The sequence below is a fragment of the Oryx dammah genome, unplaced genomic scaffold (assembly GCF_014754425.2).
Source record: "Oryx dammah isolate SB20612 unplaced genomic scaffold, SCBI_Odam_1.1 HiC_scaffold_6, whole genome shotgun sequence".
In the NCBI taxonomy this organism is placed as follows: domain Eukaryota; kingdom Metazoa; phylum Chordata; class Mammalia; order Artiodactyla; family Bovidae; genus Oryx; species Oryx dammah.
Genome location: NW_024070190.1, coordinates 34,215,221 through 34,234,695, shown reverse-complemented (window position 1 = coordinate 34,234,695; position 19,475 = coordinate 34,215,221). Strand labels below are relative to the sequence as shown.

The 19,475-nt window shown below is 44.5% G+C and overlaps 1 protein-coding gene and 1 non-coding gene across 3 annotated transcripts in view; both read left to right on the top strand.

The window, feature by feature from the left end:
* Nucleotides 1–1,265: 1,265 nt before the first annotated feature.
* Nucleotides 1,266–1,338, top strand: TRNAE-UUC. The gene has a single exon. It is a non-coding gene; the product is annotated as a tRNA-Glu (tRNA).
* Nucleotides 1,339–8,112: 6,774 nt separating this feature from the next.
* The window catches only part of HKDC1 (hexokinase domain containing 1), a 41,378-nt gene continuing 30,015 nt past the window's right edge, over nucleotides 8,113–19,475 (top strand). The window contains exons 1-4 of one of the 2 annotated variants that reach the window (XM_040242207.1): nucleotides 8,113–8,322; nucleotides 13,661–13,823; nucleotides 18,258–18,406; nucleotides 18,499–18,618. In XM_040242207.1, the coding sequence (XP_040098141.1) occupies nucleotides 8,260–8,322; nucleotides 13,661–13,823; nucleotides 18,258–18,406; nucleotides 18,499–18,618 (495 nt within the window). In that variant the 5' untranslated portion in view covers nucleotides 8,113–8,259. The remainder of the gene's footprint in view (nucleotides 8,323–13,660; nucleotides 13,824–18,257; nucleotides 18,407–18,498; nucleotides 18,619–19,475) is intronic. The other variant, XM_040242208.1, reaches the window with a different exon arrangement.

The following is a 19,475-nucleotide window of genomic DNA, read 5'->3' as shown; positions in this document are numbered from 1 at the left end:
TCCATCCTAAAGGAGATCAGTCCTCGGTGTTCATTGGAAGGACTGATACTAAAGCTGAAACTCCAATACTTCAGCCACCTCATGCGAAGAGTTGACTCACTGGAAAAGACCCTGATGCTGGGAGGGATTGGGGGCAGGAGGAGAAGGGGACAACAGAGGATGAGATGGCTGGATGGCATCACCGACTCGATGGACGTGAGTCTGAGTGAACTCCAGGAGTTGGTGATGGACAGAGAGGCCTGGCGTGCTGCGATTCATGGGGTCGCAAAGAGTCGGACATGACTGAGCAACTGAACTGAACTGAAGCTAATAGGAAGTTCTGTTTACATGGGTAATGCTTTTGGGTTTTGATGCAGGTTGATTGTGGAGAAGGCAATGGCAACCCACTCCAGTACTCTTGCCTGGAAAATCCCATGGATGGAGGAGCCTGGTAGGCTGCAGTCCATGGGGTCGCTAAGAATCAGACATGACTGAGCGACTTCACTTTCACTTTTCACTTTCATGCATTGGAGAAGGCAATGGCAACCCACTCCAGTGTTCTTGCCTGGAGAATCCCAGGGACAGGGGAGCCTGATGGGCTGCCGTCTATGGGGTCACACAGAGTCAGACACGACTGAAGCGACTTAACAGCAGCAGCAGCAGGTTGATTGACTCATAAGCTGGCTTTTTTAAAAACTGAAGAATAATTGACATATGATATTGTTTAATTTTAAGTTATGCAGCATGTTAGTTTGGTACATTTATAAATTGCAATATGATTATTTTCAAGTGTTAGCTAATCCCTTTATCATGTCACATATTTATCACTTCTTTTTTATATTAATAGTAGTTAAGATTTAGTCTCCTAGTAAGTTTAAACTTTATAACACAGTACTATTGGCTAGAATCACTATGTTGTACCTTTCTGCTGCTGCTGCTGCTAAGTCGCTTCAGTTGTGTCGACTCTGTGCGACCCCATAGACGGCAGCCCACCAGGCTCTTCCGTCCCTGGGATTCTCCAGGCAAGAACACTGGAGTGGGTTGCCATTTCCTTCTCCAGATGTTGTACCTTAGATCTCCAGAACTTATTTATCAACTAGTTACAAGTTTGTACCTTTAACATCTCCCCAGTTGCCCCATCCCTAGCACCTGGTAACCACCATTCTACTCCGTTTTTCACAAGTTCAAGTTTTAAAGATTGCATATATAAGTGAGATCATAAAGTATTTGTCCTCTGTCTGACTTATCTCATTTTGTATGCTGTCTTTAAAGTCCATCAAGGGAATTCCCTGGTGGTTCAGTGGTTAGGACTTGGTGCTTTCACTGCTGTGGCCCCAGGTTCAGTCCCTGGCCAGGGAACTAAGATCCTGCAAGCTGCACAGCATGGTCTAAATAAATAAATAAAAGACTATCTTCATTGTCCCAAATGGCAGGATTTCCTTCTTTCTCATGGCCATATAATATTCTTTTGTATAAATATACCACATCTTCTTTATACATTCAACTGCTGACCGACACTTAGATTGCTTTCATATCTTGGCTATTGTGAGTAAAGATACAATGACCTGGGTATGCAGATATGCTTTCGAGATACTGATTTCAATCCCCTTGGATGTATACCAAGGAATGGGATTGTTGGATCATATGGTAGTTCAGTTTTTAGTTTTTTGAGAAACTGCCATCCTGTTTTCCATTATAATGGTTGTCTCAATTTATAATCCCACCAACCATGCACAAGGGTCTCCTTTTCTCCATATCCTCACCAATGTTGTTATCTCTTGTCTTTTTCAAAAAGCCATCCTGACAGGTGTGAGATGAAATCTCACTGTGGTTTTGGTTTGCATATCCCTGATGATTAGTGATATTGACCATCTTTTCACAGATCTGTTGGACGTGTCTCCTTTGGGAAAATGCCTATTCAGGTCCTTTGCCCATTTTTTATTAGATTATTTTCTTTTTTGCTGTTGAATTGCATAAGTTCTTTATATATTTTGGTTATTAGTACTTTATCAGATACATGGTTTATGAATATTTTCTCCCGTTCTATGGGTTGTCTTTTCAATGTATTGATTGTTTCCTTTGCTGTTCAGAAGCTGTTTAGTTTAATGTAGTCCCACTTGTTTATTTTAGTTTTTGTTTCCTGTGTTTTGGTGACTAATCTAGGAAATCACTGCCTCGACCAATGTCAAGGATTTTTTCCCCTATGTTTTCTTCTGGGAGTTTTATGGCTTCAGGTATTGATTTTGAGTTAATTTTTGTGAATGGCACAGGGTAAGTCTCCTGGGTATTTTTGAGGGGTCATGGAACTAATTCCCCACAGATACTAAGAGATGACTGTACATGTATCATTCCAGAATTATTAAGTCATGCTCTTGGGGAAAGCAGCTTTATCAACCATAGTACTCACTCATTTCCAAAGTTACCCAGGTCAGTGTCTTTTCTTCCCACCCCCTTCAGGGAGGCTATTTTTATACATTTGTAATATTGTTATTTTGTCATTCCCATTACATCCATCATCTCCTAAGTATTTTCTTAGATTCACATAAATTAAATTCAGTCTTCACGCTATAAAGTTGTATGGATTTTGACAAATGTATTTTTTTTTCCCTCATCCTGAAGCCCCCTCCCACCTCCCTCCCCATCCCACCCCTCTGGGTCATCCCAGTGCACCAGCCCTGAGCACCCTTTTGTCATGTACTTACCGTTACAGCAGCATACAGAATAGTTTCACTGCCCTAAAAACTTCTCTGCTTCACTTACTCAATCCTCCTCTCCAGCTCCTTGCAACCACTGATCTGTTGACTATTTCTACTGTTTTGCTTTTTCCATATCTGAGGTCATTTAATTTTACCAGAAGAAAAATTGGATTCCCCAATTCTTCCCATTGGGGAATAAAGGGATATATACAGATAAATATTTGGTGGTGGAAATTGGAAATAAGTGGTTTAGGGTCTCACTGTTGACTTGAGGGTTTAATTTGATGGCCATATTTTCTGTCTCGTGCCTCATTCCCACTTCCCATGGTGCCTAATGGTCCCAGGTCCATAGGTTGTTGGATTCAATCTCTCCAAAGAATAAACAGCTGTTCTCCTCTAGGGGGTGGGATGCAATGGTCACTCATTGCTCTAGGCAGAGGAGCACACCCCGGACCTAACTGCCTTTTTATATACAGTTTTGGCCGATCTCTTTTTTCCTCTCCTCTCACTTTTCTGAAGTATCAAGGCCTCCAGTTTCTGAGCAGTTCCAGAGTTACAGATGTCATTCCTCATTTCTTGGAGGAATCACTCTCTGCAGGCACTTAGGCATCAATGATTCCTCTGCTAATCTTCGCTGTCAGCTTTCTGTCTTCCAAAATCAGTTAAGTTCTCTTGTTTGTGTGGACTTATGCCATGCTTATATATTTTGCAAATACAGCTCTTAATGTATAGTTGTGATAAAAAATAATGTACAGTTGATTTCTTTTTTTCTTTTTAAAAAAATCAAATTTAGGTATCATTTATCTGTATAATATGTACATATTTTTTAAATTAATAAAAAAGAAAGAAATCAACTGTACATTATTTTTTATCACAACTGTACACAGAGCTATATTATGTAATTAATTATTTTTTTTTAGAGCTATAGTTAATATACATGCTCGTTTCTTCATGAGTGTTCCCTGGATGCTTTTGGGTCAGGAATAAACCTATAAAAAAAAAAAACTATCAGTAGTATTCTTGTGAAACTTGCTGAAGTGAACATTTCAGCTTCATTTGTGGTTGCTCCCATGGAAACACCATAGCAACTGCAACAGCTGGCAGAGTTTGGAAGTTTCTACATTGACTTCTTTCATGGCAATTTGCTCTTTCACACACTCGCTTTCTTATTCTTTGGCAGCAAGTGGAATACCAGCAGGTCAGACTGACTTATATTAGGGACATCTTAACTTTGTACATATTGTTAAAAAAAAAAAATCAAGGACAGAATTCAAGACCTGTTTACTTTAGTAACAGGAATAAAAATTATAAAATTACTAATTGTTTCTATAGTTCCAGTAAGTGAAACTGGTAACTTTTAGTGGTTTTGGTTATGGAATATTTTTTAGGTTTATTCAAGTTATTTATTAATATTTATTATTGAGGTATCATTGATTCACAATATTATATACAAGTTTCAGGTGTACAACTAGTGAGTCACAATTTTTAAAAGGTTACATTCCACTTGTAGTTATTATAAAATATTAGCTACATTCCCTGTCTTATGCAATATAGCCTCATAGCTCATTTCTTTCTCTCTTTTTTTATAATGATTCCAATAGACCTTTATTATCCTTTACTGTTTTCTAGGAGTCTCTGCCATAGAATTTCCACCTTAGACTTGTTTTTAAATTTGCATTTATGTCATACTTAGTAGTTTGTACTTCTTACTCGCCCTACTCCTTTCTTGTCTCCCCCTTCTCTCTCCCCTCAGATAATTACTAGTTTATCTTCCATATCTGTGAGTCTGTTTCCTTTTTGTTTTATTCACTAATTTATATTTTGGATTCCATAAATAAGTAATATCATGGTTTGTAGTTATGTTTTACTGAATGTACTGAAAGGGCTGCATGTATTTTCTTATCCTAAGGGCTTGAATGGGATGAGATGAAATAGCAATTTTAAGAAGGGGTATCTAGCTAGGTGAAGGCTTAAAGAGATGCTTTTGGCATGCCCACTGTGGGATGCATGGCTTCTCTTATGTGATCTCATTTTCTTTTATTTTCCAAATGACCACCGAGGGAACTATGAACACTTTACCGATTCAAACTTGGACCCTTTGTCTTCAAACAGGGCAGAGCCAAACTGGGAACCCAGGGCCTGTGCACTTTCCACTGGGCCCGTTTCCCTAGCTTGGGTTCCGTATTCCCCCTGTGCCTTGCTTCCAGGTTAGCAAGAGCCAGTGGAGGTCAGTGGATAAGCATGGACCCTGGAGCCACACTGCCTGCATTTAAATGTCTATTCCATGTACCACTTGGGCTCTGCGCCTGTTTATTTGTAAAATAGAAAAGAATGATAGTTGCTATGGGAATTAATACTGTAAAACACCCAGTAAACATTACACAAGTGTTTACTAAAAAATAGGTAAATTCTGCTGGATTTCTTATCTTTCTGCTATGCTCAGTACTTAAAGGAAAGTAGATATTGTCTTTAGGCCTTCCCCTAGGGGCCAGCTCTATGGAAACAGAAGTGTGTATAGATGTCAGAGTTCCTTCTTACATGGAAGGTTTGGGCCAGACAGATAATACATTTTCACTAAAATGTTACTCAGTTTCCCTGGTGGCTCAGCCATGAAAAATCCACCTGCCAATGTAGGAAACAGTGGGTTTGATACCTGTGTCAGGAAGATCCCCTGGAGAAGGAAATGGCAACACACTCCAGTGTTCTTGCCCATGGGAAATCCCATGGACAGAGGAGCCTGGCAGGCTAGTCCATGGGGTTGTAAAAGAGTCGAACATGACTTAGCAACTGAACAAAAAGAAAAAAAATTGTCACTTAGCTGGCCAACCCTCAAATGGTGTTCTTAAGCAAAATCTAAGTGCTTATAAGACTTGCATATAGCTACATACAGCTCTTTTTTTTTTTTTTAATTTTGCTGTGGCATGTGGCATGCAAGATCTTAATTCCCTGACCAGGGACCGAACCTGTGCTCCCAGCAGTGGCAGTGTAGAGCCTTAACCACTGGACTGCCGGGGAAGTCCCCCACAGAGCTTTAATAAGGGTGAAAAAATTCCAATGTTTGTCCTGAAATAATCCGATGAAGGATGGCAAAATAATCTAATTATTTAGTCTTTATAAGTTGAGAGGGCTGAGCTAGATGACTCCAAATACATATGACCTTTATAGTCATTCAGCTTCTTGACTTAGTCATCCAGCTCAGACCCGGAATGTATGAATCGATGCTAATGTGCTTAGATTAAAGAATGGAATGATACAGCAGATGAAAATCCTCAGATGTCTTTTGCCTGATTAAAATTCCAGAGGCTGCCTATATGGCACATAGAAGCAACCATAAGATTGCAGAGATCTTTGGTTATAGCTTTGTGTCCTTTTGTCCACGAGTCATCGTAACCCTTTATCCCCATGTTGAATAGATCGATGACCTCGGTGCCACACTGAACCTCAGAGGTTACTTTTTAAATGAAGGAATTAGGACAATGCTCTTATCCCTCATGGGCAGGTGACCTGCCCAGGATGTTATCCTCATCCAGTGTAGACTCAGGGACAACACAATCTGTCTCAGGAAACCAACAATTTCACATGTCCAGTATTGTCAACAACTGAAGATTAACCTTTGCTTGCTTGTAGGAATGACAGAGGAGCTGAAAGCGTTCAGAGTCTGAGGGGTAAACACAATGAAAAAGATAGTGTTTCTCAGTCTGGGAGAGGGTTTTATATCAATCTGAGAAAAGCATTTGAGTAATTGTAATCCAGCATCCTGGGTCAAGCTAGACCTCTCGTGGCTCATCCACATGATGGATGGGTAGTGAGCACTGATTGGAGAATCAGTGCCTTCTGAAGAGGCAGCTGTCGAAGGTTCTCACCCTGGCGATTGTCTGGAAGTTGTCTTGGTTAACGAGATTATGCTGCTGAAAAGCAAACAAAACTGAGGCTGTTGAGCTGATCAGGAAAGTGTTTTCCCTTTGTATTGTAGAGCAGGTGCCTATGGGAGCAGAGAAACACTGGGGTGCCCGTCTCGTTTACATCAGGCAGTTGCTAACTTTAGGAAGCGTTTGGTTAGTGTTTGGGACCTTAGGCTGAGAAATTTCCTTATTTAGCCATTCCCCCCCCCTCCCCCCCGCCGCCCCGGGAAGATCCTGTTGTAGTGATATCTCTGTGTTTAGTTTTCCAAGTACTGTTGACCCTTGAACAACTCAGAGGTTATGGGCACCAGACCTTCCATGCAGTCTAAAATTTAACAGTTAACAGCCGGCCCACCATGTATGCAATTCCACATCTGCAGGATTCAACCAGCCCTGGATCATGGAGTACTGTAGTATTTACTGTTGAAAACAATCCACATATAAGTTGACCCATGCAGTTCAAACCCCGTGTTACTCAAGGGTCAACTGTAGTTGGAATTCTTGACAACAACCCAACAGGAAGCTGCTGCTAGTAGTAGCTATTAATTATCTATCATGTGGAAAAAGAAGAAAGGCAATGTTGTGTATTGGTTAACAGCTGGGCCCTGAAATGAAACTCCTGGATTCGATTCTTCATTGTACTGTTTTTTGCAAGCTTTGTGATTTTGAGTAAATTAACCTTTCTGGGCCTCAGTGTTCACATTTATAAAATGGAAATAGTAAGTGTTCCATCCATGTTAGCTACTGTTGCTAATGTTGTCGTTGGTTTTATTAGCTGATCAATGATTACAGGAAGAATCAAGGTCTGTTGTATCCATACGTTGGCTCCTTTATGGGCCCTTCTCACATCAAGTATGATGAGTGAGATAGGTGAACCAAACATCCCAGTGGCCTGAGACATTTCCTGCTTATGACTTTGATTTTTCTCGCCAACAGTGCAGTGAGTACAATGAGTACAGGTGATTTCATTCCTTCTCATGGATATTTTTTCCCTAGTTCCTTATCTGGGAAATCAAGGTTTTCTGGCTTACCATTCTGAAAAGATAAACCTTTATTGATTTTTTTTTCCATTACCACAGGCTGTTAGCTAAGAGATCTTGATCTGTCACAAACGAAGGAATTTGCCCCAACATTCTTGAAATCTTCTGACCAGGGCAATACTTAGTCTTAATTAAGATAGTGCTCTAGAAGAGCAGGGATCCAAGAGTTACGTCCCTGTGTTGAGAAGAAAGGACCAAAGAAAAAAAGCCTGAGACTAGACTTTTGCAGAGCAGCTCAGCTGGTTGGGAATTGGCTTTGTTTAATAGTCAAGTCCTCGGAAGATTTTCCTCAGCTGAGTGGGCTTGGTGGGCCACTAGCTTGAGCATGTTGCTTAGCAACGAGATTTTGTGACACCCAGTTCTCAAAGAGTCAAGCAACCCACCCCTTGCCTGCCCTCCACCAACCCTCAGCTGCCACCCTGAGCCTCCTATTAGACAATTGAGTGTGTGCTAGAGGGAGGGACCAGAGACTGGGGGTGAAGTTTAATCATTGAACTGAGCAGCCGGCAAGTATATAATCTGTAGCACCTAGTTCCCCAGAAGCCTCCAGGCTAGACTGGAAGTGGGCAGCTCTCCAGAGACGTGGGTGTAACACTGCACGGAAACCTCTGCTCACCTCAGGAGAAACCAAACTTGGAGAAAATGTTTGCGGTACACTTGATGGCGTTTTACTTCACCAAGCTGAAGGAGGATCAGATCAAGAAGGTAAGCACTCTCAGAGCTGAGAGATACCTGGTTCTGTCTTCCCTGATAGAGTTAACTGACCCCTACACATGAAAAGATTTAAGAGAGCTTATTAGAATAGGCACAAGGCACACAGGAGCGGTTAAAAAAAAAACCAAAACTCACAGAGGGGGACAAACAGGTAAATCTCCCATCAGCTGTACATTGCATACTGTCCTGGCCTTCAATTTCACTCAAAAATTCCTGGCAGACACCAGATGGGAAGGGGATGAGGAGAAAGTCTGTAAAAAGCCTGGAGATGATTGTGTTTAATGTGAGAGATGTTTAGGAGGGCTACAAAGGAGAATAATTTTGTTTTATTTTTTTAAAGAATTTGAGAACTTTAGAAGTAATTCACATGATTCTTCACGTGCTTGAAAAGATATAAATGCAAACACCAAAAGGGGTGTGAGATTCCACGTATAGTAATCAAAATATAAATTATTGGTATGTGCTGTTTGCCAGGGGTGTGTGTGCTATTAATGATGTGCATTATTTTGCCACTTTGCCCAGGAAACCTATCTGTGAAACTGATTCCAAGGTGCGCTGATTAAAAGTTGCCAAGGCTGGAGGCCAAAAGCATTCTCTCCTGGCAGCCTGGAATGAGGCCGGCCTGCCACTCTAGCCACACCAGTGGCAGGGCTCTGGGCGCAAGAATCTCTCAATTTATAGGTACCAGAGGTCTTCCCAGCAGGTCAGTTCAGTTCAGTTGCTCAGTCGTGTCTGACTCTTTGCGACCCCATGGACTGCGGCACGCCAGGCTTCCCGATTCCCAACTTTCATCACCGACTCCTGGAGCTTGCTCAAACTCATGTCCATCAAGTTGGTGGTGCCATTCAATCATCTCATCCTCTGTTTTCCTCTTCTCCTTCTGCCAGTAGGTTGGTTTAGCCAAGATTACCCAGGTATTTAAGGTGGAGTAGGGATTAAACCCAAGCCCCTGACTCCTCTTCCAGCATTCTTTCCATTGTATCATGATGCTTCCTAGCCTTTCAAACTGAAAGCAAGGAAGCATGGCACCTTTGGGCAGCCCTCCTGCACTGGGTGGGATAACCTCCCTCCCTACATTCATTAGGGAGCTGGCTTGCAGGTTGCAGCAAATCTTAAAATATTGTAAATCAGTCAGAGTTAAGTTATCTGACTTTTCATTTGTCAGTTAGATTCATGGAGCCCTCTGCTAGCTTAAGGAGGTGGAAAAGTGCTAAACAACACTGCTTAAGAATTCATTTACTTCTTAGTCAAGATGCAAGCTGCATGGTGTCTCTCCAGCCCCCAAGGGGAGTCTTTGCAACCTCTGTACCTCCAATTCTAGCAAATGAGTTTCGTTTCCTTGGGCCCTGTTGTGGTGGTTAACCTTTAGTCACACCCTGGAATCAGGCTGGACATGTTTGTCCACCAGCCCAGGTGCAGGCCCAGGAGGCAAGGTACGCAGCCTCCAACAATCTATTCTCGGTCCTTCTGGGAGGAGGATCGGTGTTTGTCAAGGCCTGGAGGTGACCCCTCTCTCTCCGGGGAGAAAGTTAAGAGTGAGGTGAGCAAGGATAGTCAGGAACATTTTCCACCCACCTGGAGTGAGTGGGCCAGCAGGTGTCTGGCATAGCAAGGTTTTATGAGCTGCTTGGATGAGTCACAGGTTCAGAGAAACAACAACTCATTCACCCTCCTCATCGTGACAATACATCTGGTCAAAAGGCACAGGCTCATTCTCCCTCCTGGTCAAGCAGCCAGTCCCCTCCAGAGTTTCTGTGTGTCCCGCCTTGAGAGTTGTCAAGATCCTGGGCCCTATTTGCCTGCAAGTGTTAATATTCAGAACCTGGGACGATTTTTGAAACCTGCTTATACCAACATTAAAATGAAAACAAAACAGAAAGGAAGAAGGAAGGGAAAGAGAGAGAGGGAAGATAAGAGAAAGGAGAATCCACTCTTACAGCTGCTTTTCCAATTCCATGCATTGACATTATTTGACCTGGTGATAGCATTGAGCTGAGTTTGGTCACTGACCTGCAGATTGTACATTCATAAGAAAAGGACTGGCTAGGGTTTTCTATGTGTACTTTTTACAGTTTAGTAAGTCAACATTGCAAAAAGTAGAGATGTTACCTTGGGTCCCATCCTTCTCATAAACACTGTCATATTTTCCATGTGGAAGACTTTGCAGTCTTTTTTCACAGTGGATGTTTTTATAGTTATATGGTGCATACTGTTCTGGATCTATGTCTGTCACTTACTGTTATATCGTAACCACGTATATAGATTTCGCCATAACTATCATTTTAATACCTTCCTAATATTCTGTTGAGGCTTTCCTGGTGGCTCAATGGTAAAGAATCCACCTGCCACAATTAAAAAATAAATAAAATTAAAAAAAAACAATCCATCTCCCAGTGCAGGAGATGTGGGTTCAATTCTGGGTCAGAAAGATCCCCTGGAGAAGGATATGGCAGCCCACTTCAGTATTCTTGCCCAGAAAATTTCATGGACAGAGGAGCCATTGGGCTACAGTTCATGGGGTTGCAAAAGAGTCTTAGTGACTAAACAATAACAATATTCGATCAAGTTGGATATGCCATAATTTAAACTTCCCCATCTTTTTGGACATTCAGCTACTTTCACAAACATTTTTTGCCAATTGAAATATTGCTGTGTTAAACATAGGCATGCATTTAATATTCTCCATATTTGGGATTGTTTCCTAAGGGTAGGTTTTCAGAAGTGAAATCACTGACTGGGTCCAAGAGTTGAACCATTTTATGACTCTCGATGCATAATATGGGACCTTTGGACTAAGTGATCTGTAAAGTCCCTTCCAGCTCCCAATTCTGTAATTCAGCAGCTTTGAGCTTACATTTTTTTAATTTGCTCTTTATATGTTAAATGTGCTACTTGTTGGTTCTTTTGTTTAGAAAGTATCTCATGTCACATGATTTGTGAGTCACTCCAAGAGTAAACTTGGTTTTCTGAACTCAAGCGCCTTCCTTGGTGCCTACAATGTGTGTTCCTGGTTATACAGTCCTCAAATCACCTGTTTGGGTTTAAAATATAAACCTTTTTGTCCCAATGTAGGTTTCATTCTTCTTTTCTAGCTGCTTTACCAGGGGTTGTGGAAGATAAAAAAATATATACAAAACAAGAAAGCCATGCTAGTTGACATTTTTTTTTGACATAACTTTAACTTATTGAAACAGCAATAGTGACCCCAAGTCCTGAATGACTCTTTTGAACGTCAGCTGGCAAATGACTGCCAAAGGGCCTCAAAACCATTACTTAAAAGGATGATGCTATGGGAATGCCTAGAGAAGCTCATTATACTCTGGGGATGGGAAGAAATGAGCAGTAGGTTGAGGGCCACTGTCTGAAGGGCCTTGGGGTGGTAAAGGAGCAAGTTTAGTTCCTGAGGGGCACATCTCACCCTTCTCTGAGCCCCAATTACTTGGGTCATGTCTTTTCTGTCGGTTGTCTCCTTGTCTGTTGCTGTGCCAACCAATTAGTCATAAACAGACTCCGAGCGACCAGAAAGCCCTTAATGAAGCATGACCTGGTTCCATCCTATCTCCTCAAATATGCTGAAAGCCCAATTGTCCTCTTTTGTGAATGACTCTCTGATGGTCTTCTGACCTCTTTCTGGCCCCCAGGCCCCCAAAGCCATGGACCACTTCACTGGCTTAGGACTCCATACTGGCCCTGGACTGAACTGAGATGCCTGCCCTCTAGGCTTGCCTGAAGGCTGGGTACCTGTCTTATGATAAAGGTCATGTGACCCCTGGCTTTGGTGTAATTCGTCTGTTGGACTTGCGGGTCCTGCACAAAGCTTTGAAGCAAAACCAGGCCATTGGAGTGAGGAACATGGAGGAATTAGAGTCCCAGGGCTGCCCCTGACATAGAACTCTCCTAATGGCTCTGAGCCTTGGAGTCGCCATCTCTCAATTAGGAGCCATCATTCTGACCTTACATGGCTGCCTCAAGGGGCTTCCCTGGTGGCTCAGACGGTAAAGAATCTGCCCACAATGCAAGAGACTCAAATAGATATCTTAGAGATTAGATGAGGTATCATACACAAAAGCATTTTTTAGACTGCAACCGATGTTCTTAGCCTTAGGGAAAAGTGTGGGGAAGCAATTCCTGCAGGAATGTGCCCAGATCAAGCCTTCTTGTGACCTGGATGAATAGCGAGGCTGTTCAGTGTATAAAGCAGGGTGGCAATACAGGGCGCCTGTCCCACTGTCCCAGCAAGCCCTGGAAGTCCAAGCCACGCCACCAAGTGACTAGTGTTAGCATGGGAAGGGAGGTAGTAAGATGTGACTTCCTACTTTAAAATGGACTGTGTACAGCAAGAATAACTTTTATACCTTTCCTCCATTGGGGCATTTGTCTTTTGTCCCAATTTTCTGATTATGTGAGTGACATCCACTCATTTCCAATAGCAATTTGAGCTGGCTTTAAAAATTAAACTTCATCTTAGTTAGAACAACCTCAGTTAAAAAGGAAATTTAAAGTATTGGACTTCAGAGATTGTACTTGGAAACTGAATTTGGCTTTGAGCTTCCTAGCAGCCCATAAACAAGGGGAGACATGTAAATAGCTATTATTATCATTGTATAAAAGAAAGCTTCCTGTTTTGGAATTTAAGCTTCACTCTATAAGCTGGTCTCTTCCAGTGGAGAGGCAATGGGAAAATGGTGAGGACCTTTTCCCATTAAGGAATTAGAAACTGAGTCCTTCTTGCTTTTGCCCTTCTATTGTCCCATCAGAAAAGTGGGGGGACCATTTTTCCCTCAGGGTTTGTCCTTCAGGGGAAGAAGTCCCTACCCCTCATCCCTCAGTTTTCCATTCAGTTCTGTTCTTCTAAGCTCAGTGAGGGGTCAGGCAAGGGACCTTTTGGGGATCCACATCAAGAAGCTGTCCCAGGGACTTCCCTGGTGGTCTAGTGGTTGAGAGTCTGCCTGCCAATGCGGGGGACATGGGTTCAGTTCGTGCTTCGGGGGGATCCCACATGCCGTGTGGCAGCTGAGCCCACGAGCAACAGCTACTCAGCCTAGAGCCTGTGCTCCTCAAGAGAAGCCGTCACAGTGAAAAGCCTGCACGCCACAGCTGGAGAGAGACCCCTGCTCGCTGCAACTGGAGAAAGCCCGTGCACAGCAACGAAGACCTGGCAGAGCCAACAATAAATAAATAAATCTTAAAAAGAAAAAAAAAAAAAAAAGAAGAAGAAGCTGTCCTGAGTCAGGAATGCAGCTTTCTGCCTGGAGTGGGAATTAACAGCCTTGAGTGGAGGGCAGGTGCCCCCAGCAGCCAACCCTGATCACTCTGCGCCCTGTTCCAGGTGGACAGGTTCCTGTACCACATGCGCCTCTCCGATGAGACCCTTTTGGACATCATGGCTCGGTTCCAGGCGGAAATGCAGAAGGGCCTAGGGAAGGACACCAACCCCACAGCCTCGGTGAAGATGCTGCCCACCTTCGTCAGGGCCATTCCAGATGGCTCGGGTGAGTGAGGCTGGGGGCGGCCGGGGACACTGCTCCCCCTGGCTCCCTTTTGGCTGATGGGTACCTGAAGTTGTCTCCTGTTTCCTGGCTTACCTCTCCAAGCCCTCTCTCCACATTCCCCCTCCCACCTTCCCGACTCCAGTAATGTTCCATATCAAAAGTTTTGAGCCAAAGTTCAAATACATCTTGCTTTCTCCCTGCCTGCCTTGGCCCTACACATTCTGTTTCCTCTCCTGCTAGAGCATGCCAACACTCTTCCCCTTATGAACACCGACCTGGCCTTTCCGCCTTAGTGTCGAGATCACTGACTCCACCTGGGAAGCATCCCCATGCTGGGTTAGGTGCTTGTCACCCTGCTGTGTATGAGTCTCCCCACTGGACCAGTGCTCCCTGAGGGCAGAGTCTGCACCTTCTTCACCACAGTGCTCCGAGCGCTCCACAGTCCTGGATGCATGCTAGGCCTGAAATGTTTGCAGAATGGATAGTAAATGGCATTTCACTCCTAAGTGCCTAGGTTCTGGGCTACAGATAGCAAGTACTGGAAGATAGTATAGTGGAAAAAATATTAAATGGTAATTGAAGAAACCTGAGGTCTAGGCCCAGGTCTGTCATTCATCAGAGACCTTTGGCAAAATGTGTAGCTTTGATTTTTTTCTATCTGTAAAATGTGTTCTCTCTTGGTGCTGTAATAAGTTAGCACATACTTAGTAGCTCTAAACAACACACATTTATTCTCTTGCAGCCCCAGAGGTCAGAAGTCTGAGATGGGTCTATAATCAAGGGCTATCACCAAGATGTGGCTGAGCTGTGTTCCTTGTGGAGGCTTTAGGGAAGAGTCTCTCTGTTTCCTCGCATTTCCCGGCTTTTCCTATGTTCCCTGGCTCATGCCCTTCCCATCTTCAAGCCCCAGTGTAGCATCTTCAGATCTCTGACTCTGACCCTTCTGCCTTCCTTTCCATACTTTAAAACCCTGTGATGACATTAGGCCAACTGATGAGCAATTTTGATTCTATCGGCATCCTTCCTTCCTTCTTGTCACAGAACCTAATATATTCATAGGACCCATGATCAGGATGTAAACATCTTGTGGGAACTATTATTTTGCCATCAAACTGCTCTACTCTCAGCCTCTGGGTAAAGCCATAGGAAGGAAAGAAATTGGTATCTACTACACACCTCCTGTGGTCATGGGGTGCTAGGGACTTGCTGTCTCATACAGTCCCCATAAGAACCCCATGGTGGAGCTCTTCTCCCCAAGTCAGATGAGAGCAGTGAGGAACAAGGGGCTCCTCCCAGTGTCAGAATCCCAATGCTCCAACCAAGCTCCAGCAGGCGCTTTGGGGCTTTCAAGGGAGCAAGGACTAAAGTTTAGGAAGCTCTCAGGGATATTTGATTGGATTAGCAGGGCTCTGGGCCCCTCTGGGAGAACACCTAGGCCAAAGTTGCTTGACTCTGCCATTTGAGAGGCTCCTGGGAACTGTGATGGGAAAAACCCATTTCCTTGCTGGTGGGGGTTGTATGGCATGGGCTCTGTACCACGTGGAGAAACACAAGCTCTGAAGAGAGACAGTCCTGCTTTGAAATCTCTGCTGAGTTCTGACACTGCTCTTTGAGAATGCTGAGAAGACTATGGTCCTTGATGGGTCCTCTGGGGCCATTCAGAGAAGCACCTGAGTCCTGAGGGGTGTGTGTGTTGGGGAGCACCAGCTCTGAGTCCTGAGGGGTGTGTGTGTTGGGGAGCACCAGCTCAGAGTCCTCCTGGGTTCCAGTGCTTTGGCTCTTCTTGTAGAGGTGTGTCCCCAGAAGCAAGGGGAAGTGGCCTTCGATGGTCTGGAGGCTGCTGGCTGCTTTAGGAAGGTTTGGAAGTGAAACTGACCAAGTTTTAGAAATTACCTCCTCATCAGGCCGGGAGACGCCACCTCCTGTCTTCATGGTCTCCTCTGAGCCTCTCACTACACAATCGGTCTCACCAGGGATTCTGCTGCAGTGAGGTCCCTGGGCCCAGAGTCCTTGTGGAGCCATATGCCTTTGTCAAGCCCCAGAACCACTGTACCCCGTTCTCATTAGTAAAAGAGATGTGGCCAGTTTGTCCACCAACTTGTAGGTTTGGTAGCATCAGATGAGGTCATGTACAAGGAATGCTTGAAACTCTCCAAAATGTCCCAAGTGCTATGGAGCTCCTGTGAGCTCCTGGTCTGATTTTAGGATTATTTCCTAATCTCTTGGGGCCTCCATTTCTGAAATGTGTGCAGTTTCCAGAAGAAATCCATCTGCATTGGCCCATTCTCTAGTTTCCCCTCCTTCATCTGAACCTGCCTGAGGCGGGTAACCTGACAGAGCCTTAGTTACCTCCCAGCTGTCAGTCAGGGAGCTTCGCTTGACTGTTCTTACAAGAGCCTTAAAAGCATGGTTGTCATTTGTGCCTTCTCCTCCACCAGTCACAAGGGAAGGGGGACAGGAAGTGCCCATCTTGTGATTTGAATGTGTCAGTGATTCTTTAGGCCTCTCTTCTTGACCTCTGCCTCCAGGCAGCCTCCTAGGCCGCCTGGAGGCTGAGCCTTGTGGGTGAGACCAGCAACCTCTGTGTTATCAGCTGAGGGCCCCAGACGTCTGCACTGGGGCAAAGGTTCCACACTTGCCTAAGCATACAACTCACCTGGGATAACTCCTGGGGGACTTCCTGCTGGCTCAGATGGTAAAGTGTCTGCCTACAATGAGGGAGACCTGGGTTCAGTCCCTGGGTTGGGAAGATCCCCTGGAGAAGGAGATGGTAGCCCACTCCTGCGCTCTTGCCTGGAAAATCCCATGGTAGGCTACAGTCCATGGGGTCGCAAAGAGTCAGACACAACTGAGCGACTTCACTTTCACTTCAATGGGGTAATTCCTAAATATACAGTTTCCCAGGCTTCTCCCCTTGGAGATCGTGAATCTCCAGAAATCTACTCATTCAGTCCCTGTGTACCTTTGGGAGATGCTGTGCTAGAGAGTGGAGAAGGAACAGGGGCACAAGCCAGACACAGCACAAGCCAGGGCAGGAAAGCCCAATGTCTACGGTTTCAGCCTACCATGTGGCCACTTTGGCTACCAGCTGACCTCTGGTGTGCAAGATGCTTCCATTTCTGTTTTTACCACCTACTAGCAATTTCCCTCTGTGTTTTATTTCACATTTTACAAGGAATGAATCTGAATGGCTACCTGGTCCCTTAGATTCAGGCAGCTGTGACTAGGGTCACATGGTACCAAAAAAAAAGGCCATTTGAGTGACCAGATTGATGTGCATGGAGTTTCATTTATACATGCCTTGGGTATATGTCATGAAGTATGCCTGGTACATGCAGCCAATTTTCCAGCACGGTTAATTTTGTACGAAGACTTGTTGGTTCAAGGGTCTGCACACATGAGCTCCCATCCCATATCTGTGGCTGATGCTAAAGACACTGACAGGGTCCTAGGCAGGAATTCTGGCTGGATGGATTGACATCAGGGTGGGCCGCCTCACCCCAACACATGTGTCATTTCTACCTTCTTATTAATAGCATCTGTCTTATACTGGGCTAGGTCGTGTTACATTTTCTCCTTTTGGAATGACTCTGCCCCCAAATATTAAGCATCCTTGGCTCCTTAAGGGTCAGGATTAGGTGTTTGCCTCCCTTCCCTCCTAGAGTATTTTCTCTCTGTCCATGAGACTGAGGCTTGTATGAAGCTCGATTCTCTTCCCTGAAATCATCCTGTCTTTTCTGCCTTATTTGAATTTTGTGAAGTATCAACTCTCCCTTCCTGGTTGTGGTGGTTGTGGTGTGCTAGAATAAGCTCTATCCTCAAGACTTGTTTCTTTCTTTTTTTAAAATTTTTGGTTGTGCTGGGTCTTTTGCTGCCTGCAGGCTTTCTCTAGTTATGGTGTGCAGGCTTCTCACTGCAGCATTTTCCCTTGTTGCGGAGCACAGGCTCTATATTCATGGGCTTCAGTAGTTACAGTGTGTGCGCAGGCTCAGTAGTTGTGGTGATGGTCTTAGTTGCTCTGCAGCATGTGGAATCTTCCCAGACCAGGGATTGAATCCGTGCGGATTCAATTAGCAGGCGGATTCTTATCCACTGTACCACCAGAGAAGTCTCTCAAGGCACATTTCTATTACCACCTGCCTAAAGTGCATTCACATTTCCCCTCTCCTGATGAACACATTTATTCCCCACAGGATGGCTCAGTGGGCAGGGCTGAGGCGGCAGAGGCAGGCAGACTTGGGTTACACCCCAACTTTGCCCTTCACTGGGAGGGTGCAAATCAACAGTCACACTTCTAGAGTCTTGGCACACGGGCATACCTGGCTTGTGGGGGTGTGAGATTTCATGTTTATCACAGTCCAACTTCTAATGCAGAGCTTGTGTATAGCAGACTCTCAGTAAATGATAACTTTGGGGGGTTTATATTTTTCATAGAAAATGGGGAATTTCTCTCCCTGGATCTTGGAGGATCCAAGTTTCGAGTCTTGAAGGTGCAAGTCTCTGAAGATGGGAAACGAAATGTCCAGATGGAGAGTCAGTTTTACCCAACACCCAATGAAATCATCCGAGGGAATGGCACAGAGGTACCAAGACCGGGGGCTCTGTGAAGGTGGTCCTTGGTAGCAAGTTTCTGGATGACCTTAGCCCTGTGTCCTATGCTTTCTTTTCCCTGTAGCTGTTTGAGTACGTAGCTGACTGTCTGGCAGATTTCATGAAGACCAAAGAATTGACGCAGAAGAAATTACCTCTTGGCCTAACCTTTTCCTTTCCCTGCAAACAGACTAAATTAGAAGAGGTAAGACTGGTGCAAGGGAGGGAATAGGCTGTTTAGGATTTGGGTTTGGGGCTGGAGAATGTGGCATGTGAGGGGGTCAGGCTGGGAACAGGGGAACAGGAAAGATCAGCAGCTCTCTTGTTTGCTTTTTCTTTGTTTTTAAACAGTGAGGTGGACATGTGAGGCAGAGAATATGGTGACACGGCTGCCTTGAGTTTACATTTACCCTGGGCACAGCACGAGGAATGAAATGTTTTCACTACCAAGCTCAGTGGTTCTCAGACCTTGGTTTAGTCAGAACCCCTGGAAGGCTTGTTAAACACAGATTGCTGGGCCCCATGCAGGAGTTTCTTAACCAATGGAGCCTTAGATTTGTATTTTTAATAGTTACTGAGTGGTACGGATGTTGCTGGTCTGGCGACTACCCTCAGAAGCACTGACATAGTTAACTAGAATAAGAAGGGGAAGGCAGGGGGAGTCTCCCTCTACAGTGAGCCCTTAGGAGGAGGGCTGAGGTGGGGTCACTGGAGTGACAGTGTTACTGAGCAGCCCTGGCCTCTGGGATGTACTCTTAGCTGTGCAACTAGCCAGCTGGGCACTCGGGTAATCCACCTCTCTGTGCCTCAGATATCAGTTTGTAGATGGGGAGAAGGTAAACCTGATCTTACGTGAATCTGTGAAAATAAATAAAGGGCCATATAATAGGACAGCGAGCTTTCTGGGGCCAGGAGGCTATTGTCTTGAATCAGCTCTCCTGCCTGGGGTGATGGTCCCTGAACTCTTGCTGCCCAAACCGGTCATGGCACCCAGCTCACAGCCAATTCATGGAACCACCTTGACTTGGGATGTGTTTGATGTTGCTGCCTTGAGATATTTAT